The sequence below is a fragment of the Macrotis lagotis genome, chromosome 7, assembly GCF_037893015.1.
Source record: "Macrotis lagotis isolate mMagLag1 chromosome 7, bilby.v1.9.chrom.fasta, whole genome shotgun sequence".
NCBI classification, from domain to species: Eukaryota; Metazoa; Chordata; class Mammalia; order Peramelemorphia; family Peramelidae; genus Macrotis; species Macrotis lagotis.
The window spans coordinates 116,741,694-116,765,811 of record NC_133664.1 but is presented as its reverse complement, the minus strand read 5'-3'; the positions used below and the strand labels follow the sequence as shown (position 1 = coordinate 116,765,811).

Here is a 24,118-nt window from a genome sequence, read left to right as displayed (position 1 = left end):
CTGAAACCCATTGAGACAAAATGACTTGTCTAAGAATATAAGGATATAGCAAAGTCAGGATTTAAACCCTGTTCCTCTGACTCAAAATCCATTTTTCTTTTTACACCACAGAATGTACACTAGAACTGTACAGAATATTTATAATGTATTCCTGCCCTCTTTTCACAAAAAAAGCATTGTGAGGTAGTTCAGAATAGAGGTGATTTCTGCAGCCTTCCTATTCTAAAACTGCTGAGGTACAGTTCTTCTGCCTCAATAATATACTTATTAGATTTGAGTTCAGTGGTAACAAGGGCTCTAGAGGTCTTAGCATGTGGTATTGTTTTTAGGGATGCAATGGTATGCATTTTGGGAGATGTTACTCTTGTTGGCTACACACATAGTGGTTTTCCTCCTGGACAGGATACACTTGGGAGAAACTGACCTTTCCAAAGGTTTGTTTTTCCTTTCTCTTGTGTGCCATCCATCTTTCCCGGGTGTACTGACATATATTTGGCTTTATCTGAATTCCATTACTTTAACAAAGTGAAGGCAAAATTTTATCAAGAAGGAGCCAGTAGTGGTGACTCAACTATTTTCCTTTCAAGTTGCTTGATCCCTTTTTCTGAAACACAGGAAAAGGAGCTTGACAGACTCTTGCTTCTACCTCCAGGGTTGTTTGCAGAAGTTTATATTCTTGCCTAGAACTTTTTTTGGAGTTGACAGCTATGGATTTAGTAACAAAAGTGCATTGTACATTAGTGTTTATATTTTGGTTAAGTTATTGTTAGTGCCAATGATATGGATAATGCATTTCAGAACCTACTGAATAAATAAGTGCCCCCTCCCCCAGTAACATTTAGATATCTTTGGAGAGGTATTTTTTCTGCTTAATATTAATTAATTTTTTTTAAGGTAGTAATTTACAGGAAGTGCTCAAGTTGCTGTATGGAGCCTGCCTCCTTATATGTAGCATCTGGTTTAATATGTTAGTCTTCTGTGAACTTAATCTTGGTTAACTTAATCTTGATTTCTGAGGTAGAAATGGAAAGATCCAGAGGGAGGCTCAGAGACTTCAAAGAAGACTGGGATGACGGAGCCCAAATCAATTTTATCTCCCATTTCTGGGTTCATGCTATGTACTCCATATCTAGCTAAAAACACCTGCTACCTTTGCCCTAGATTTAAGACTCTTGCAACTTTAGAAGCTGCTTGGAGATCTTAGCTATGCTTTGGATTTACTCTTATCTTTATTAAGTACCTCTAGTTGACCACTGCCTCTAAGATACAGCTTTGACATTAACTGTTTTGATTAAGGGCGAGATCCAGCATCAGGAGTTCAAGGCAAGATGTGTTGTAGAAGACAAGTTTTGTTGTGAAGTTTAAGCCTGGGTTTTAACAGGGATATATATAAAGTCTTCAAATAATAAATGTATAAGTTTAGATTAGGAGAGATTGGTATTGTCTGAAATTTATGTGAAAAACACACTGGAATTTTAATTAACTTAGCTTGAGTGGGCAAAAAAGATAATTCAGTATTGATGTTTAGAGTTTAGTTTTCAACATTTTCTATCTCACCTGTGGACTATACCTAGAGCACTGTGTTAATTCTTAGCTCTGTGTTTTAAAAGGGTAATTAGATGATCAAGACATTAAAGAATCTGGATAGCATGTCATTCATTGAATGAAGTAGAGATAGTTAAACTACTTTCAAAGAGTCAAAGGACTATCAAAAAGAAAGGAGTTTTCCATTTTTTGGAAGTCAGAACTAGAACCAGTAGATTTAAATTATAAGAAGGATGATTTTGGATCAATATAAGACAAAATTTTTAAGCAATTAGCATTGTCTCACAAACAGATTATGGACAGTGGAGCAGATTTCGTTCATAGGTATTGAGATTTCTGTCACTATAGAGGTATTCTTGAAAGATGGTAGACTTTTAGGAAGACTATAGAAGGGATTTCTGCATTGGATGGAAGGTTGGAGTAGAGGTGTTACCTGTATTCCCTTCTAATACTAAAATTCTATGAATTCTGTCAAGTGACTCAGGAAATTATGAAGATAAACTGAGGCCATATTAATATGACCTTGAACTTTGCTCCATATTCTAGATAATAACTATATAAATCATAACTTTCTATATGGAATGAGTTTGCCTAATTTAACTTTTATTTAAGTACCCTGCATAGATTTTTAGCCTTTATGTCCCTCTTCATTTTGCAGAAGAGGAAAGTGAGACATAAAGAAGCAATTGCTTCATTCTGGAAAAGCAGTTCTCTATTTCTAACTTCCTAGTTCAGATGACTATACCTATATCCTTATCTCAGTTTCACATTTCTGGAATATTTGTTTCTGAATCCATAGTTTTCCCAGGCAGTTCCCATTAGTTATTTCTAGATGGTTATTACTCTGTGTATGGTACTTTAAGAAACCTACATAGTTTGATTCTTTCATAACTCTGTGACTTGAGGCCTTTACCATGGCTTCTTAATTTTTTTTGGAGAACATTGTCTTCTTTCTACTGCACCTGACTGTAGGAAAAATTTGAAAAATGAACCAGTAGAGTAAGAGGTTGAAATCCAAGGAAGGGGGGATACATAATTGAGTATATCCACTTGGATTTATGACATGGCTATATTCTCTGTTTTTGGAAATACAAACCCAAACCAAAGTAAACATAATTTACTCTCTAATTTGCATATCAGTAACCCCTCTATTACTTAAACATCTCATAACTTACCTATAATTTGTGACTATGGTACTTGATAGAGAAGAATGCATCCCCTCTGAGCCTTTTTTTGCTGGCTAACCAACCTAAACAATATGAAATGTTTTGTATTTTTCTTCTCATAATTGGGGGTGGGGTGTAGAGGATGTAGAGAGAAAGTAGGAAAGAATAGAAAGAGACTCTTGTAAAGCTCTAGAGAGTTGGGGAAATTTATCTCAGCATACTGTTGACTTTTTTTTATTATTTCTCACAATAATGGCATCTTAGTATTCAAAAAACTATTCACTGGGGGACCTTTGACAAACTAAAAGAGTTTGAGGATTTTGCTTTGCTTTGGACTAGCAATCTGGAAACCTTCAAATTTAAAAAGTAGAGCAATGTATCACAGATGCAGCTGATATATTTGCTAGGCCTATCTATTCTGGATTTCAGACTTGAAAAAAAAAATTTGTAATCCTAACTTTCTAGCTGAATTTTCCAAGTGTTTCTCCATATTCACCTATTTCTAGATCTTTCCAGATGCTGTTCTTTCTCTATGCTTAGTGCTTGATGATGGTTGACTTTTCACCCTCTGCTCAATCTGGAAGACCTTTAACTCATCCTGAATATTGGTACTAACTCTATTACCTCAGACAAGTCACATAACCTTTCTGAACCTCAGGTTCTTCATTTATAAGATGAGGGGAATTTGTACTGGATAATCTCAAAGTTTCTTTCCAACCTTAAACCTGCTGCTTTATAAATATCTGGGCTGTCAGATTTCCCCCAAATTAACAGTAGGAAGGAACATTTTTATGCTAAATAGTTCCTGAGATCAGATCTTTTGCTTTAAATGTCAATTTGGAGAAACTTCTCTATTTTTCATGGAAATATCTGAAAGTGCATTTATAATTGACTTACAGTCTGTCCCATCTCTTAAAAAGACCACTAATCATGGCTCTATAAATGATGGTATTCATCATCGAGAGTCTAAAGTACCCCTCCCAAATCAAAAAAGAAAATGAAATACACTGGGCTGAGGGTACATAAGGACAAACCTGAGGGGATTTAATGAAACACTGTAAATTAACAGATAAGAGAAGAGGACACTTTTTCTGTTATTGAATATAAAATTGACTTGAAAAAATTAAACTGCAAGTAAGATACTATAGGAAACAAAAGATCTGGCTCATGTATCAAATTAGGTTATTGAGAGATGTTTTTAATAAGTGCATCCACTTCATCCCTTGGTTATTGTTGATGTATATCAGTCTGTTAGTGCTGTTGTTAGAATAGTAAATATAATGACAGCCTTTGTATAGAGTTCAGATTTTTACAGCCACATCATCTTCACAGTTCATGCAATCTTTTGTTCTGGTCCATTATTTGTATGATACTTAGCTCAGTTAGTGCAACTATCTGTAATCCCTGAGAAGGTCTGGTGGTTTACAAAAATGCTTTTGTTTTGTTTTGTCCTCTTAAAGATCCACAGAACTCTATGAGGCTGTGTTAGGCAACCCCTTGCCTCTACCTAGCAGCCCTATCTTGTCTCTTTTCTACTCTCTCCCAAAGCTGGAAGTCTCCATATTGGAAATGTCCATGGTCTGTGGTAGAGTAAGAGCCTCACTGGCCAATCTCTAGTATCCGTCTTTCTTTTTCTTTTTTTTTAAATTTATTTTTATTTTCATTTTGTACAAATGTTTTTTTTACATTAATAAGATATACTTGTTTACAAGTAAACAAAATACCCCTCCCCCCATGAATATAGATAGACTTGCTTGGGCGAAAAAGTAAAGGGGAGAGAAAAAAAATTAAAATTAAAAAAATAATAGTAATAATTGTAGGTATGGCCAGGTGGCGCAATGAATGAAGCACCAGCCCTGGAGCCACGAGCACCCGAGTCCATATCCAGCCTCGTAAACCCAACAATCACCCAGCCATGTGACATGCGAGCCACCCGATCCCCACTGCCCTGCAAAAACCAAAAAGAAGAAAAAAAAAAGACCCAAAATAAAATAAAATAGTAATAATAGTAGGGGTGGCTGGGTGGCGGACAGAGCATTGGCCCTTGAGCCAGGAGCACCTGGGTCCAAATCCGGCCCCAGACACCCAAAGATCACCCTGCTATGTGACCCCAGGCAGGCCACCCAGACCCACTTGCCCTGCACCCTCCCCCAAATAATAACAAAAAATGTGCTTCAGTCTTTGTTCCAACACCATCAACTCTGTTGTGAGTGGATCGCATTCTTTATGATAAGTCCATCACAAAAGTTAAGTCCATATTTTTCCAACATTGCCATTGCTGATTGCAACTCCCTCTTTAAATATATCTCCACTACCATGTACTATATTTTCTCTCTCCTTTCACTCTGATTCTGCTGTAGGGTCTCTGAGTGGCACAGCAGACAGATCCCTGGTCCTGGGGCCAAGAAGCCCTGAGCCCCCATACCACCCCTTAGGCCCAGAATCCACCTGGCCCTGTGGTCCTGGGCAGGTCATCCAATCCCAGCCCCTTGCAAGAAGTAAAAAAGAAAATGTGTTATATCTGACCACTGTCCCCCCATGGTCCATCCTCTCCTCTATTCACATCCCCACCCCTTCCCCCTGCTCCCCCCCTCCTTCTTACTCCAGTTGTCTATACCCCATTGAGTATATTTGCTGTTTCCTCTCCTAGCCATCTCTGATGAGAGCAAAGGTTCCCTCATTCCCCCTTGCCTCCCCCCTTCCATATCATTGTAATAGCTCATTGTAATAAAAAAAAATCTTATTATGTGAAATATCTTGGACTGTTCCCCTCTCCTTTTTCTTTCTCCCATTCCATTTCCCTTTTTTCCTTATTGACTCCATTTTTACACCATATTTTATCTTCGAATTCAGCTTTCTCCTGTGCTTCAACTATAAAAGCTCCCTCTACCTGCTCTATTAACTGAGATGGTTCATATGAATATTATCAGTATCATTTTTCTATACATGCAGTTCATCCTCATTAAGTCCCTCATATTTCCCCCCTCTCCTCCAATCTCCATGCTTCACCTGAGTCCTGTATCTGAAGATCAAACCTTCTGTTCAGCTCTGGCCATTCTAAAAGGAACCTTTGAAATTCCCCTGGTTCATTGAAAGTCCATCTTTTTCCCTGGAAGAGGACATTCAGCCTTGCTGGGTAGTTCATTCTTGGCTGCATTCTAAGCTCTTTTGCCTTCTGGTATATTGTATTCCAAGCCCTACAAGCTTCCAATGTAGTTGCTGCTAAGTCCTCTGTGATCCTGACTGCAGCTCCACGATATTTGAACTGTGTCCTTCTGGCTGCTGTAATATTTTCTCTTTGACTTGGGAGTTCTGGAACTTGGCTATAATATTCCTGGGGGCTGGTTTTTTGGGATCTCTTTCTCTGGGGGATCGGTGGATTCTCTCCATTTCTATTTTGCCCTCTGCTTCTAGAATATCAGGGCAATTTTCCTGTAGTAATTCTTTGAAAATGATGTCAAAGCTCTTTTCCTGATCATGACTTTCAGATATTCCAATAATTTTAAAATTATCTTTCCTAAGTCTGTTTTGCATATCAGTTGTTTTTTCAATGAGATATTTCACATTTTCTTCTAATTTTTCATTTTTTTGGTTTTGAAGTATTGAGTCCTGATTTCTGTTAAATTCATCAATCTCCCTGAATTCTATTCTTTCTCTGAAGGATTTGTTCTCCTCAGTTTTCTTATCTCTTTTTCCATCTGGCCAATTTTGCTTGTTAAAGCATTCTTCTCCTCAATAAGTTTTTGAACTGTTTTATCCATTTGACCTAAGCTGTTTTTTAGCATGCTATTTTCTTCAGCATTTTTTTTTTTTGGATTTCCTTGACTAACCTGCTGACTTCATTTTTATGTTTTTCCTGCATCTCTCTCCTTTCTTTTCCCAGTTTTTCTTCCAACTCCCTCATTTGCTTTTCAAAGTCTTTTCTGAGCTCTGTCATAGCCTGAGCCCAATTTCTGCTTTTTTTGGAGTCTTTAGATGCAGGAGCTTGTGCTTCCTCATCTTCAGACTGAGTATTTGGGTCCTTCTTGGGCTCATTTGCAAAATATTTCTCAGTGGTCTTCCTCTTGTTTCTTTGCTTGTTCATTTTCCCAGCTTAAGCCTGTTTTTTGGGGTGCTTCCTGAGCTTTTGGGACACTCCCACAAGGATCTCAGTGTGTGAGGCTCTGTCCTCCCTCCTGGTCTGTGAATGACCATAAGCACCCCCCTCTGCCACGGGCCTGAGGTGGAGGGGGGCTGCTGTTCTATGGGGGGCCTAGACTGGGATCAGGATCTGAATGTGGTCAGAGCCCCAGAGTCCTGTTCCAGGGGCAGAGGACAGAGCTGGGCAGTCTCTCTTCACTCCCCTCCCTCAGCTCAATGGGCTCATGCCCTGGGGGCTCCTGCTTACCGGCTCTATCTGCTTCTGTTTCTGGGTCTGGGCTGCAGAAAGACCTAGCTGCTTGCTGTGTGCCCTGAGGGCTGGGCTCCATGTGCTCGCTCTGGCAGAGGTCCCCCCCCCCCCCATTCCCCCACTTTGTGCCATGTGCTCCCTGGGGTGCAGCTCAGGAGACTCCCCCACTGCTGTGAGCCTCGGCTCCCAGTGCCCTGGGGCTGCCTCCCGGAGGCTGAAGTTCTTTGGCTCTGGGGGGCCACCCCTCTGGCGGCCTGCCCCTCTGGCCCCCGGGGAGCAGAGCCTTTCTGCTCTTTTCCAGGTTACCTTGAGTAGGAGAACTGCCTCACTGGGTCCCTTTGTGGGTTCTGTCTCTCAAAAGTTTAGTTAGAGTCCTTAGCTGATGAGTTTTTATCAGAGAGCTCCTAAGAATCGAATCCTTCATGTTGCCATCTTGGCTCTGCCCCCCCCCCCCCCCCCATCCATCTTTCTGACAGCAGGAATGAAACCAGTAGAGTGTGTGAACAAGATTCTTTCCATCCTCCATTATCTGCTTCTCTTTCCCCACAGGAAAAGCAAAATAACATGAAACTTGATACCCATCTGCATTATAGAATTCTTTAGTTTTGGAGGATGGAAGCCGGATATCTTTATATTTAATAAGGAAGAGTGAAAAGTATTTGGTGTAACCTGGTTATTCCAGGTTATAAGGGTGCCCTCTCAGTGTGTCATTGGTATCCCCTTCCTCTTCTTCTTCATGGCCTGGCAAACGTCCTCATGCCTGATGCCTAGGTGACTTATCTTATGCCCTGAGCCTTTTCCCCCTTCCCCAGTCCCCTTTGCCTCAAGCCCTAATTATCTTAAGTTAGGCTTGATTTCTTTAAGCTACACCTAAAAGGAAGGCCTACTAGGCCTTTAGTGACAGTGACTAGGTGGACTCTTGTACCTCAATGTCTTGAACTAGTTTAAAGCATAATTCTTTCTTAGAAAGTTGTATTTCTTTTGTCTTAACTAATTTTAGTCTATTAGAAATGGACTTTTAATGTTTTTTGTAGACTGATCTTTTCCTTTTTTTCCTTATGCATTTTCTCTTTCTATCAGGACTCTATCTACGAGTGATGATGTAGAGGATAGAGAAAATGAAAAGGGCCGTCTGGAAGAAGCCTATGAGAAGTGTGACCGTGACCTGGACGAGCTGATTGTCCAGCACTACACTGAGCTCACCACAGCCATCCGCACCTATCAGAGCATCACGGAGCGGATCACTAACTCTCGAAATAAAATCAAGCAGGTGAATGTTTGACTTTAGTCTACATGGACCTTCTTAAGTGGAGGCTGTGTGTGTTGTTCAGCAGCTAGGTGGTCTCTAGCCCTCTCCAAGTCCGCCAAGCTTTTCTGAGGGTACCCCACTGAGTCTGCTGGGCAAGTATTGCTAAGGAAGGACTCTGCTCACCCTAGGCAAATCAAGAAGCTCCTCATAACACTGTGTGGGCCTCCATGATTGTGGAGAGACTCAAACGGTGATGTACAGAAAAGTCTTTGAAGAAAACAAAGTCCTAGGGATAGTTGTTAGGCTTTGGTTTGGTGTCCCTGGACTTCCCACTGTGGAAACTCCTTCACAGCACAGCTCACTTTTTTTTTAATTACTTTATTACTTCATTTATTACAAGTTTTGAAAACTCGCCTCTGGATTAGAGAAATTAAGTGACTTGCGCGTGGTCAGGGAACTCTTATAGGTCAGAGTCAGGACTTAAGCCCAGGTGTTTCTGATTAGAATATGAGCTCCCAGTCGGGGACTCCCTCAAGAGGAAGTTTATTTTTGATGGGGCCAATGCAAGCGGTTGAAATAATCACTAAGGTTTCTCTTCAATTACAGTAATGTTTAATGACTTACCCTTTTACTAGACTGCAAGATCAGTGCAGACCATGGGTACAAGCATGGGTACAGACTATGCCTTAGTTAAATTTTATCTCTGTCTCAAAGCAAGCCCAATGCTCTGTGTATGTAGTAAGTGTTTAACATTTGTTGAATTTAATATTTATTAAATATCTTCTAATGCTGGAAGAATTTGTCCTGTGTATATTGTTTTCATTCAATTGAGAAACATGGTTTTAGTCTCCCTAGATAGTAAATAATGGAACAAAAGTATTATGATTTTGAGTTTGCCTCTAAACTGTCTCTATTTTAATAGACACAACAATTCAACTCTCTGGATTTTCTGCCCTTTAGAGCTTACAATAGATTTTGGAGGCAGATAAATAAATTATTGTTTTGTTTGAGGATAGCTGTGGAGACCATAGTTTCCTACCTTTCAGAGCATCACTGTGGAAGCAGTAAGCCATAACCTTATTTGAGATGGAATGCTGACCTTGTCACCTTGTAAAATTAACTCGAGCATTTCCAAAGGGAAGACTGCAAGCTTTATTCTTTACAAGTCAAGAGTTCATCCTATGGATTTAAGTTTGAAACCAGAGGAAGCTTGAGATCAATTGCCCTAGATTTCAAATAAACTGTAGTCCATTTTGACCTAATATATACTAAGCTTCATAGGGGTCAGCAAATGAATGTATGGAGCACTGACCTTTTGACTTTACTTAGAGTAATCTCAGCTTGGGTGAAGGATCTTTTGATATTTGTATTTTCTGATTAGTTTTGGTTCATAGTTACTAAAAGGACTTTGTTGTAATCTCAAGGGAAGACCCCGCAATAATTTCTGATTTGGCTTCTCATCATTTTGAGTTGATGTTATCTTTTTTACTAAGATGTTCACATTGGATCAGACTTGAAAAGACATCATTCTCAGCTGATTTTTCTAATTCTTTTTTTAATTATTTCAAATGTTTGTTTTGGTGACCAAATCATTTTCTGCTACCTTATTCTCCTGAGTTTGGAAGCAAAAATATAATCATTACATCAGGTAGTTATCAGAAATAATCTCATAAGAAATTCCATATTATGACAACTTTCAGATCAAATAGGAAGAGAATTAAAGGGCTAGACCCCTTTAAAACAAGGAATAGATTTATTAATAGATTTATTAATTGGCAAGTATGTGAAGAAAAATGTTAAAAAAAACAAATGAAAGGTGAGTGAACTTGTTTTAAATTAAATAATTTGACAGTTTTTACATGGAAAGTCCAATTTCAATGTACTCTGTAAATACTGATATTTCTTTCCTAACCTTTTCTTGTTGCTTTTTGGTTTCAAGAGAGCCACTGATTTATATATACACCATAGTTGGTAAAGGTATGAATGTGAATGATTTCTTTGTCTGGCCAATTGTCCAGTGAATTATTTGGCTCCTACAGGGACAAAGACAACAGAACACTGAAAATGCATTAGGCCATGAATTGAAATTTTTTTCCTTGCTCTTAGCCAATAGAGAATAGGAAGTGGCAAATTCTTTCTTTGCTTTCATGTAGAACATGACACCATAGTATTTATATTTTGAGTGGGGTGGCAGCATCCAGATACTGAGTTATGACAGTGTTTGCATATAATCTCATGGGAATCTATGTATTTGGCAAAATCTAAACTTTTTATATTTAGATAGATAAATGAATTTGGATTAGGATTAACCAACTAGAGCTTTGCCAAGTACAACTGATTGCTTTTTCAAATCATGTAAAAATTCATTGGAAATTTTATCTAATTAAGAAATTTATTTTTCAACAAAATGATATGATATTTAGCCCAAATAATGAGATTTTTGCTAAAGGAGTATGGCATTTTTGTAAATAATTATTTTAATTATCTTATTGGTCTGTGTGAAAATTCAAATGTTTTAAAAGCTGTTGAAATTTTTTTTGTCTTTATTGGAATTATAATTTTTATAGCATCAGGGTGTGATGCTAGGTGGTGGAATGGATAATAACACTGGCCCTGGAATCAGGAGGACCTGAGTTCAAATGTGGCATTAGACTCTTAATAATTCCCTAGCTGGTTGACCTTGGGCAAGTTGCTTTAACCCTATTGCCTTGCCAAAAAAAGTTGCAAAAAAAAGAATGTGATCTGTAAATACCAGTTGATACAAATAAGTTTTGGTATGACATTTTGACAGAATTTAACAGAGATTTAGAAGAAATGATCTTAGAGATCATCTCATCTAACGCCATCATTTTATGTAAAAAGAAGCTGAGTTCTAGAGCTATGAAGCAATTTGGCCAAATCTACCGAACTAAGAAAGAGCTGATCCAGTTTTGCTAATGACAAGTCCAGGATTCTTTTTGATTTGTCCATATTGCCTTAGTAACTTTTATGTGGATATATAAAGATAGATTTTTGAAATAATTTTATTTTTTTCCTTGTATCTCTGGATCTCATTTTAAAATTGTGTAAGTTCTGGTTTGGGAACAGGATAGATTAGTTATCTCTCAACAATTTTTCTAGTCTTAGGAATTCTGTATCTTCCTAATATTGTTGCTAGTTGGGAAAATGTTGAAAGTTAATGGTAATCTAAAGATATGTAGCAGAACTTTCAGCACCATTCTTTGTGGACTCTGTATATTGTGAGATTGAATTTCAAAAGTGCTTCTTGAATCTAAAAAAAGCCATCTTATCTTAGGATGTATTCTAGTGACTTTTGTTATGGAGATTGTTTATCAATAAGGAAACTTGTTTGAGTCTGTTAGGATGTGTTTCCTTTTGCCTGTTGATTTAAATAAGGCTCCCCTCGAAGACATATGACCCCCTAAGAGGCCCTTCAAGTTGAAGATTCTCTATGGAAGATTAGAGGGGTATAGCAGCATAAAATTTTCATTTCAGTCATTTCCCTATGAAATGTATTTAGCATTTACATAGCACTTAATATTTTCAAAGTTCTTTATATCATTAGTTATATTTTATGGATTCATTCAGGATGGGTCAGGAGGAGTATTCTCATTTCACAGCAGAGAAAACAAAGAGAGAAGGGAGGACTCATTGAAGTGAGTCAGTGTCAGAGCCAGGATTAGAACTCAGAAAACACACTAACCCTGGGAATGATGGAAAAGTGGTAGCTAGAACTGTTAAGTACAGTTAGCACTGAGGAACAATGTTAACTGCTTGACTGGGCTTCAAAGGAAGAGAATTTGGACTGAATCAAGATTGAAATTGCTCCTTTCCAGGTAAAGGAAAATCTGCTTTCCTGCAAGATGTTGTTGCATTGCAAACGGGATGAGCTCCGGAAGCTGTGGATCGAAGGGATTGAGCACAAGCACGTTCTTAATCTGCTGGATGAGATTGAGAACATCAAGCAAGTGCCCCAGAAGCTGGAGCAGTGCATGGCCAGCAAGCACTATCTCAATGCCACCGACATGCTGGTAAGACACAGCACCTCACTCCTCCAGGGCTGCTGAGCTCTGGCCTCCCCAGAACCCTTCTCAATCTCTCTGGATCTGCTAGTGCAGCCTACCAGAGACCTTCCCTTAGGGATACAGTGACTCTTGGCAGGTGATCTGGAGTCATTTCTACTACTAGTTTAAGCTTTTTAAATGGAAAGTGATTCGTATTATGCATCCACTGTGTTTGGAAAGCTTGGTTTGGCTCCAAGTTGTAGAATAGTGAAAAACCAGAACTTATATTGTGTTGGGATAGGAGCAGGAAGACTCTTTGTTTCCTCAAAATGTGGTTGGTATGTTCATTTTAAGGACTCAAATGAACAAAGGAGAATAGAAGAGTATTCCATGAATCAGGTTCCCTGGTCTTTCATGGATTTCTTTGAGAGGGTTAACAGTAGGTCAGTAGGTATTCCAAGAGGTGGGCTTGGTCAGCAGGTTGAGCCTTCCCTGAGTCCTTCAGCTTCCTTCTTAGAAATGAAATGAAGGGGCAGCTAGGTGGCACAGTGGATAGAGCACTGACCTGGAGTCAGGAGTACCTGAGTTCAAATCCGGCCTTAGACACTTAATAATTACCTATCTGTGTGGCCTTGGGCAAGCCACTTAACCCCATTTGCCTTGCAAAAACCTTAAAAAAAAAAGAAATGAAATGAAGAAAAGGTGAAATTGGATGGTAGGGAAGGGTTGAGCCTATAGAGCAACAGAAAAAAAAGAAAATACTGAGGGTGGTTTTATACCCTTTTCTTAGCATCTTATAATTGCTCTCAGTTCTCACAATTATGCTGGGAAGTAGAGAGGTCGAATTCTAGTTTTACATATAAAAATGGATGATTCTCAGAATCTGTCTGATTCCATGGATTCCATGTTTAGTCCACATTTGTGCAGGTTTCCATTTCTGGAGTCAGAATTTGAACCCAGGTCTTTTGATTCATGCTCTGTATACTTTTCACTGTACCACAGCCTTCCACATCTGTGACTTTCATCTAATCCCCTTGCCATTTTGCTTCTAAATTTTCTTCTTTTACTTTTCTTATTTCTTTCTTACATCTTCATCTTCCTATCTAACAATTCTTTCTCTGTGCCAATAGACATGTTCATATTTGTCCTATTCTTAGTGGTCCCTTGAAACAAAGCCCAACCTTTACTTGATCCTGACACCTCCATCTTATTTTTCATCTTCTCCCTGTCACTTCTTTAGTCTGTGTTTGCTGCTTTATTTTCTTACTATCTACTCATTTTATAACTCTTGCTTTCTGATTTCCAGTTACATCACTCTACTGAAATTACTCCCTTCAAGGATAATAACCATCCCTTAATTGCCAGGTTTTAGTTAAAGTAATATTTCTGGGGTGGCTAGGTGGCACAGTGGATAGAGCACCAGCCCTGGAGTCAGGAGTACCTGAATTCAAATCTGGCCTCAGACACTTTAATAATTACTTAGCTCTGTGGCCTTGGGCCAGCCACTTAACCCCATTGCCTTGCAAAAAATAAAAATAAAAAGTAATGTTTCTAATCCAGAGGTGAACTTCTTATCCTCATATTTAAAGATCTCTGAATTCTTCCTCAAAAGTATCGTTCCAACTTTATTTCATCATATTCTTATTCATATGCTCTAAGCCCTGACAAAATTGGATTATTCCTTGATAGCCTTTTGAAATTTTTTTGCTTTTGGGCATCCATCCTACATGCATACATTACATCTCAACCTATTGGACCTTTTATTCCCCTGAGACTTACCTTAGTTACTTCTTTCATGAAGCCTTCCCTGGAAGATATCCACTCAAAGTGGTTTCTCCTTCAATCTCTACTACCCATTTTCTTCTAGACATTTTCATTCATCAACTTCTCTTTTGATGTTCACCCCAATATTCAGTGCAAATCCTTGTTTCAGTCTGACCTCTTCCCTCAAGTTGTTTAGCTCTTGACTTCATTTTTCTTGTCACCCCCAGCCTCTGCCTTCATGTTTGAGAATGTACATGGGAACCCTTTTAACTTGGTGTCCCATTTTATCTACTTTCTTAATTCTCAGTATTCATTGTTTTTATTCTTCATTAGTGATCCAGAAGTGACATTATATCTATCAGAGATTTTTTTATTTAATATGTATTCTCATTTTGTACAAATAATTTTTTATACATTAATAAAATATTCTTATTTAAGAGTAAACAAAATACCCCCTTCCCCCCAAAAAATATAGACTCGCTTGAGCGATAAAGGGGAGAGAAAAAAATTAAAATTAAAAAAATAACAGTAATAATTGTAGGTATGGCCAGGTGGCGCAATGGACAGAGCACCAGCCCTGGAGCCATGAGCAACTGAGCCCACATCAGGCCCCGTACACCCAACAATCACCCAGCCATGTGACATGCAAGCCACCCCAACCCCACTGCCCTACAAAATCCAAAACAAAGAAAAAAGACCCAAAATAAAATAAAATAGTAATAATAATAATGATAGGGGTGGCTGGATGGTGGACAGAGCATTGGCCCTTGAGCCAGGAGCACCCGGGTCCAAATCTGGCCTCAGACACCCAAAGATCATCCTGCTATGTAGCCCCAGGAAGGCTACCCAGCCCCATTTGCCCTGCACCCTCCCCAAATAATAATAATAATAATAAAAAAAATGTGCTTGAGTCTTTGTTCCAACACCAACAACTCTGTTGTGTGTGGATCACATTCTTTATGATGTCTATGGCAAAAGTTACTTCCATATTTTTCCACTGTTGCCATTGCTGATCGCAACTCCCTCCTTTCGTATTTCTCCACTTCCATGTACTATATTTTCTCTCTCCTTTCACTCTGATTCTGCTGTAGGGTAGTGAGTGGCACAGCAGACAGATCCCTGGCCCTGGGGTCAAGAAGCCCCGAGCCCCCATACCCCTTTAGGCCCAGCATCCACCTGGCCCTATGGTCCCGGACAGTCCTTCCAATCCCAGCCCCTTGCAAGAAGTGAAAAAGAAAATGTGTTATATCTGACCACTCTCCCGCCATGGTCCATCCTCTCCTCCTTCATTCACATCTCCACCCCTTCCCCCTGTACGCCCCTCCTTCTTACTCCAGATGTCTATACCTCATCGAGTATATATGCTGTTTCCTCTCCTAGCCACCTCTGATGAGAGCAAAGATTCCCTCATTCCCCCTTGCCTTCCCCCCTTCCATATCATTGCAATAGCTCATTGCAATAAAGAAAAATCTTATTATATGAAATATCTTGGCCTATTCCCCCTTTCCTTTTTCATTCTCCAATTACATTTCCCTTTTTTCTATTGACTCCATTTTTACACCATATTTTATCTTCAAATTCAGGTTTCTCCTGTGCTTCAACTATAAAAGCTCCTTCTACTTGCTCTGTTAACTGAGAAGGTTCATAGGAGTATTGTCAGTGTCATTTTTCTATTCAGGAATACATGCAATTCATCATCATTAAGTCCCTCATATTTTCCCCTTCTCCAATCTCTCTGCTTCACCTGAGTCCTGTATTTGAAGATTAAACTTTCTGTTCAGCTCTGGCCATTCTAACAGGAACATTTGAAATTCCCCTGGTTCATTGAAAGTCCATCTTTTTCTCTGGAAGAGTACATTCAGTTTTCCTGGGTAGCTGATTCTCAGTTTCATTCTAAGTTCTTTTGCCTTCTGGTATATTATATTCCAAGCCCTATGGGCTTTTAATGTAGTTGCTACTAAGTCCTGTGTGATCCTGACTGCAGTTCCATGATATTTGAATTGTGTCTTTCTGGCTGCTTGTAATATTTTCTCTTTGACTTGGGAGTTCTGGAACTTGGCTATAATATTCCTGAGGGTTGGTTTTTTGGGATCTCTTTCTCCGGGGGATTGGTGGATTCCCTCCATTTCTATTTTGCCTCTGCTTCTAGGATATCAGGGCAATTTTCCTGTAGTAATTCTTTGAAAATGATGTCAAGGCTCTTTTCCTGATCATGACTTTCAGTTATTCCAATAATTTTTAAATTATCTTTCCTAAGTCTGTTTTCCATATCAGTTGTTTTTTCAATGAGATGTTTCACATTTTCTTCTAATTTTTCATTCTTTTGGTTTTGAAGTATTGAGTCCTGATTTCTCTTAAATTCATCAATCTCCCTGAGTTCTATTCTTTGTCTAAAGCATTTGTTTTCCTCAGAGAGTTTTCTTATCTTTTTATCCATCTGGCCAATTTTGCTTGTTAAAGCATTCTTCTCCTCAATAAGTTTTTGAACTGTTTTATCCATTTGACCTAAGCTGGTTTTTAGCATGCTATTTTCTTCAGCATTTTTTTGTATTTCCTTGACTAAGCTGCTGACTTCATTTTCATGTTTTTCCTGCATCTCTCTCATTTCTTTTCCCAGTTTTTCTTCTAACTCCCTCATTTGATTTTCAGAGTCTTTTTTGAGCTCTGTCATAGCTTGAGACTGATTTCTGTCTTTCTTGGAGTCTTTAGATGCAGGAGCTTGTGCTTCTTCATTTTCAGACTGAGTGTTTTGATCCTTCTTTGGCTCATATGCAAAATATTTCTCAATGGTGTTCCCACTTTTTCTCTGCTTGCTCATTTTTCCAGCCTAAGCCTGTTTTTGGGGTGCTTCCTGAGCTTTTGGGCTACTACCACAAGGATCAGTGTGTGAGGTTCTGTCCTCCCTCCTTGTCTGTGAATGACCATATGTGCCCCCCTCTGCCACGGGGCTGAGGTGGGGGGGCACTGCTGTTCTATGGGGGGGCCTAGACTGCGATCAGGATATGAATGTGGTCAGAGCCCCAGAGTCCTGTTCCAGAGGCAGAGGACAGAGCTCTGCATTCTCTCTTCACTCCCCTCCCTCAGCTCAATGGGCTCATGCCCTGGGGGCTCCTGCTTACTGGCTCCGCCTGCTTCTGTTTCCTGGATCTGGACTGAGGTCCCTGTGCTGCTAGCTGTGTGCCCTGAGGGCTGGGCTTCATGTGCTCACTGTGGCAGAGGCCCGCCCCCCCATTCCCCCAATTTTTGCCCAGTGCTCCCCAGGGGCGTAGTTCAGGAGACTCCCCCGCTGTGCAGCGGCTCCCAGTGCCCTGGGGCTGCCTCCAGGAGGCTGAAGTTCTTTTGCTCTGGCGGGCCATCCCTGGTAGCATAGCCTTTCTGCTCTTTTCCAGGTTACCTTGAGTAGCAGAACTGCCTGCCTGGGTCCCTCTGTGGGTTCTGTCTCTCGAAAGTTTAGTTAGAGTCCTTAGTTTCGAAGATTTATGAGAGAGTGCCTAAGACATGATCCGTTCTTGTCACTATCTTGGCTCCGCCCCCGTGCTCCTCTATCAGAGATTCTTAAGGTGGCATCTTCAAACTTGATTTAAAAAATATTTTGAGAATTCTATTTCTCTATAAGTTATTTTCTTTGTAATTCTTCATATTTTATTTTAAAATCACTAAAAATATTATTCTAAGAAGAGGTCTTAGGTTTCCTCAGTTCTCTAGGGAGTCCAAGACACAAATAAGCTCTTACTGTCACTCATCACCATACAACTTCAGGGATCTTTTACTTCCATCTTTTCCTTGACCTCTCTCTTCCTAAATCTGTCCTTTTTCATCATAACTATCAGTTTTTACCTCTGATTTTCCTATTTCCTCACTCCAGTTTTCAGTTTATCATTTGTTGTCCCCACCCCCGGAAGCCCTTGCCTCTTTCGACTTGTCAAACCCTAACCCTGGGTCACTCCTACCCTCTTTTGCCTTCTCTTCTGCACATGTGAAAGGAAAGAAGGAAGAAGGAAATCTGGAAGGAAGAAGGAAGGAGGGAGGGAGAAAGGAAGGGAGGAAGGAAGGGAGGAAGGAAGGAAGGAAGGAAGGAAGGAAGGAAGGAAGGAAGGAAGGAAGGAAGGAAAGAGGGAAAGAAGGAAAGAAAGGAGAGGAAGGAATGATAAGTGACATCCTAGTGTTCTGGGCCAGAGTTGTGCTCCCATCTCTCCTACTCTGGCCCCAGGCTCTTCTGCTCTGCCATCTGGGTTTCTGAATAAACCTGAAGGAAGTCATTTAGTCATGTTGACAAGGCCCATGTCTGATCTCAGTGAGGTCTTCATTATCTGATGGCAATCATTTTGTGGCATAGATTTTCTATTACCCTCCCTGCTAAGGGTTTCTTCTTCTTTCTTCAGTCTCCTTATTTGGCTTCTTATTCTGTGCCTCCTTCTTTACTAGCAAATATGTGCTATCCAATATGAATTTCCCTTCCTTTATATTTGTCTCCAAACCCCTCTGCATCCCTGCCTCCCTTACCTCTTTTGCTTCAATGTGGTTCATGACTGTCTTCACATCCATTGCCACATTCCTGGGAGAACCTTCCACTTTTGTGTCTCAGCACCAAATACAGGGCATTAAATCTAATATATGTTTAATATGAGAAAGGGCAGCTATCCACAACTAAGATTTGGTCACGGTTTTGGAGCCACATATGAATTCAAAGCTGCATTTAGAGTTGAAGGTTCTACAACTACATGTTAACCCAATAGTCATCTTTCTTTGAAAGAATGGAGGTCCTGTTCTTTTGTTCTGCCAAATTAGTTGGGCTGTAACATATAACATCTGTGTAAAATGACTGGAAGGGGAACAGGTTAAATGAGCCCTTCATGTCTTATTTTTAAGAGTCTAATTTATTCATACTTTCAAGGAGCATTTTGATAAAAATTCCTTTATGAGAGACTTGTAAGGCTATTTGGTAGCCATGAGGCGACAGGTGCTGTGACATCCTGTCATGAACTAAAAACCCGGCTTATGGGATAAAGAATGAATGGTCAGCTTTCACAGCTATTCCAGATTGATAGTGGCCTGCCCTTGGGAATAGACCTAGGCATGTTGAGTCCCAGTAACTTGCATTAAGGTGATATCATCTGTAATAATAGTTGTACAGGAATCCTAATCGAGGTCATTTTAGTATTGGCTTAGTATTTAGTATTGGATTCTGAATCCATGTATATTATATAGAGGTTTAAAAATAAAAGCTCTTTGTTACATTTCTTACAGAAGTGTTATAATAGACTTCTAACTATTGGATTCAGTCCCCCCCCCCCCCCCCCCCCAGCAGACCATTCTCTGTGTTCAAGGCAAGGAAGAATAAGGAGTGGTCATAGTACTCCTAGAGATGCTGGTCTAGGAGGAGATTAAGACATGACCCCAAGACTTTATGGTAATGTAAGAAGTCAAAGAGAGGTGTGCAAAGATACCAACTATCATGGGAACTTTGAGGAAAGGGAGAAGTCATTTTCGTGTTCTCCAGGTTGTTACTTTCTGCCAACACATAAGCGATTTCTGAGGGCATGGGCTTCTTTATTTTTAAGATATATGCCAAATAAAGTTGTGATATGAGAAAGCAGAAGATATAAAACAGATTTGTTACTGAAATACTGCTACATGGTCCAGTTTTGAATTAGTTCCAGTTTTAAGTGTAGTCATAGTAAGTGGGTCATTGGAATTGTTTTCAGATCAGATCTTTATTCCTTTTAGTATTGCACATTTCTGGTAGCAGCTAATTAAGATAAGGCTTATCTGTTAAAGTCAAATATTGAAATGACTTCCCTTTACCTTTGACTTCTTGATTTATATTTTTTTGGAAAAATCTGAACAATGTCTTAATAAATTTCATTTTATGTTTAAATGCTGACAGTAGGAGATGCTCTATAGGTAGAAATTTATGTGGATGACAGTCAGTTAGCTAATCTTAACCAGATGAAGAAGTCATAGAATTATACTGTATATAAATATTACATATTAGATAAAGGTCCTGGTTCATTTACTGCAGCATTTATTTATCTATCTATCTATATCTATTTGTTCATTCATCTATTCACTTATTTATTTATAGCTTTGGTTTTTTTTGGTGAGGCAAATGGGGTTCAGTGACTTGCCTAAGGCCACACAGATTTGAACTCAGGTACTCCTGACTCCAGGGCCAGTGCTCTATCCACTGTGCTACCTAGCCACCCCACTGCAGTATTTAAAAGGGAATTACTGTACTCTTCAAAAGAATCAAAGATTTCACTTGCCCGAATTTATATTATAGCTCCTTGACAACATAATAAACCATCTTCATGAATCATGTGGTCCGACAAATTCTTCTTGGAGACCAGTCTTTTGTTGATGAGCTTCCAGTATAATAGAACTTGAGTGTGCTCTATGGCAGGGTGTTTTCTTAAACTATTCTGTACACATTCTCCCTCAACTCCAAGGTGCATAGAGGTAGTATTCAGAGAGAAGGTAGGAAACTCAGTTGGGCCATGAAACCAAGCTAGCCAGTTCCAGTCTTGACATAGGAAATATTTGGTTTCTTGTTTTCAGAGAATCCAATAAAGTTTATATAAAATTGTAATTCTATCATTCATTCTCAATATCCTATTTAAATAGAAAACTCATCTCTCTGTTATATGAACTTGACTGTAGACGAAGCTTGAATTTTTGGACAAGTGGAAGGAATGGTGCTAGTCAGACTCAGTGCTGATATGTTCATGTGAGTTCAGAATTGAGGGAATGTCCAGTGCTTCCTGACCCTCCACTGAGCAGAGCATTCAAAAATACAGAGAGGATTTGAGACTGGAGAACAGGAGAGTGTCCAGTGCAAGGACAGTGAAAGCCTCACCATAGTGTCTACTTCTGCCATTGATAAACTGAATTGTGTCCACAAGAATGTGACCCAAATAATGAGAACTCAAATCTTGTTCATGTATGTGTAGTTGAGAGAAATTAAGGTATTTAGGTTGAAGAAGAGGTGACTTTATAGCCATTTATGAGAGCCTCATTACCCTCCCATCTTGCAAAGAAGTAATGGAGAGAACAGTGAAATATCATGTGGTATGGTTTTAACCCTGGGAAGTCTATGATAGAGATGTCCTCTTGTTTATGTGGAGAGGTATTCTTTGTCATTTATTTTGCCAAGCTTTTAAGTGGGTTTTACTTTGTGGGGAAAAATAACTAGGCAGAGTTAGAAGAGGAATTAGGTATATTATTGTAGTGTTCAAATATTTGAATAAAGGACTGCCATGGTGGATGTAGGATTATTAATCAACAAGCATTTAATTTTTATTTTTAAATTCATTTTTATTTTCAGGCCTGAATTTTCTTTCTTCCTCTCTTGACCCTTTATGAAGACAATAAAAACAAATCCATTTCAAATATAAATGGTCATGCAAAACAAATTCTTGCATTAGCCATATCTCCCCACCCCTATCTCCTCAAAAAAAGTAAGAATGAAAGAAAAGAAATATATGTCATTCTGCATTCTGAGGCCACCAGCTGTCTGTTTGGAGATGCATAGCTTATTTTATCATAGCTCCTTTGCAACTGCGCTTGGTCATTGTGTTGATCTGAGTTCCTAAATCTTTCAAATCACAGAACACTTAAGTGACAACTGTGTGACTAATCACCAAGGAAACCAAGGAAGGCCCAAAAAAGAAAAGGTTCCTGCTCTCCCGGAGCTCACAGTTTAACTGAGGAGACAACATGCAAACAACTATATAAATAACAAGATAGATAAAGGTTAAATTGGAGATTGGTTGGTTGGTTCTTGTCCATCATTATCTGAAAAGACCAAAATCACATTACTATATTTGAGACAAATTACAATGTATCCAATTGTGGCTGATCAGACCAATATGAGCTCATTTAGGGGCAACCAAATAGTATAGTGGAGAGAAAGCTGGACCTGGAGTCAGTAAGGCTCATCTTCCTGAGTTCAAATGTGGTCTTAGACACCTTCTAGTTTTGTGACCCTGGGCAAGTCATTTAACCTTGTTTTCCTCAAATTGAAGATAGTCTCAGAGGGAATGCCCTAAAATTACAAAGGACAGGGAAAGGGTTCTGTAAGAAGCCTTAAAACTGAGCTGAGACTTGAAACTAGGGAAGCTAGGTGGGGATAAGGGAGGAACTCTCTTCTTCCTTGGGGAAGACATGGGGGACAGCCAAGAAAAATGATGAGATTCTGGAGATGGAGTGTTCTGTTTGAAGAAGAGCATGAAAGAAGGCCAGCGTATGGGATCGCAGGGTGTGCAGAGGGAGCAAGGTATAAGAAGACTGAAAAGGGAGGAAGGGGCCAGGATATGAAGATCTGTAAAGCCAGATAGAGGATTTTTATATTTAATCCTGGAGATAATAGGGAGAATTTATTGAATAGGGTGTGGTAATATGGTCAGACATCATAAGCTGAGTGTAGATGGCCTGGAGTGAGGAGAGCCAGGTGACAGGGAGATCAATTACCATTATAGTCTAGGCATGAGGTGTGAGGGACAACACTGGGGACACTGATAGAAATGACAAGATTGGGCAACTGGTTATATGTGGGAGGAATGAGAATATTGTAGATGGGGAGTCAAACATGATACTCAGCTTGGGAGGCTGGTGGCTGCAGACAGTAGGGCCATTCTCAATAACTGGAAAGTTTGGAAGCAGGGGGAGTGATTTTGGAGGAAAGAAAATGAGTTCAATTTTAGACAGGTGGAGTTTGCAGTGTCTTTAGGACATGGAGATATCCAATAGGCCGCTGAAAGTGTGAGACTGGAGGTCTAGAGAGAACATAGAGCTGGACAAAGAGCTCTGAGAATCTGAGTCCATGGAGAAGTGAAGAAGACCTTGAGGAGACACCTGTGTATTATGGACCTGATCCGAATGAAGATCCAGCAAAAGAGATTCAGAAAGAGCTGTTAGCCAAGTTGGAGGAGAACGAGGAGAGGAACATCAAGAAAACCAGAGAGAAGAGAATGTCAAGGAGAAGAGGGTGACCAGAGAGAGGTCAGGAAGGACCAGAACTGAGAAAAATCCATTGCTACTATTCTGCTTATCCTCAAAAGTAATATCTAAGATCAATTTGGAAATTATGGAGAGGCAGATTTCAAGTCACTAATACTAAACATTTTTCAGCTTCTCCATGTCATTCCTTTCAGTGTTTTTCCTCTCTAACCCATCTCTTCTCTCTATGTATATATCCATCTCTCTTTATTATATTCGAGCTTTTAGTAAAATCAACACCATCCAGCACATTAGGATTAAGGGGGAGGGAAGAGGAATTAAAAATTTTTACATTCTGATATTTGGTGCTTAAATATTCTGCCTGGTGTTGTGAAATATCCTTGCTAATGTAAATGTTACTGCCATCTGAAGAAAAGGCACCTACCATCCTTTGCAGTTGAGTATTACTTGGCATTGTTGATGTGAAATCTGTGACTTCACTGACTCACATCTGTGCCAGATGAGGGAGGGCTGATCTGTTAAAGAAATAGAGAGACTGCCCCAGGGGAAAGCAAAAACCTTTTCCTGCTAATGCTCTTGCCCTCACCAGGGAATTGGGATTCGAGCCCTCTTTGCCACTGATATCTGCTCTGCCCTTTTTATTTGAAGAATTGATGTCCACTCTCATCATGTGACTCCCTTGGGCAAGGACCATCAGCTTTCAAGAGAAAGCTGGACACAGAAGATAGGTTGTCCAGTCCTGGCCATTCTGTAGCTAGATGACTGCGAATATCAAGGGCTCTGGCCTCAGTCTTTTGATTCTTTAAAGCTTTAAAGCTTTCTCGAGGGATTGAGGAGGTTGAGGGATTTTCTATCACTCTGGCCTGGAAACACTCATTCTTCCTTTTTTTGATCATCATACTCTCTAGCTACTATTTTAAACTACCTTTGTCATCAATCCTTCAAACCCTTACCCCATCCTCATCTCTCAGTGGATTACTCCACCTCCTACTTTATTGAGGTACTTAGTAAATGGGTGTTGCATTAAACTGAATTATTTCTT

The 24,118-nt window shown here is 39.6% G+C and overlaps 1 protein-coding gene across 3 annotated transcripts in view; it reads left to right on the top strand.

The window, feature by feature from the left end:
* The window catches only part of EXOC4 (exocyst complex component 4), a 914,582-nt gene that overhangs the window by 19,756 nt on the left and 870,708 nt on the right, over positions 1–24,118 (top strand). For all 3 annotated transcript variants that reach the window (XM_074193663.1, XM_074193664.1, XM_074193665.1), the window contains exons 2-3: positions 8,182–8,371; positions 12,187–12,381. In XM_074193663.1, the coding sequence (XP_074049764.1) occupies positions 8,182–8,371; positions 12,187–12,381 (385 nt within the window). The remainder of the gene's footprint in view (positions 1–8,181; positions 8,372–12,186; positions 12,382–24,118) is intronic.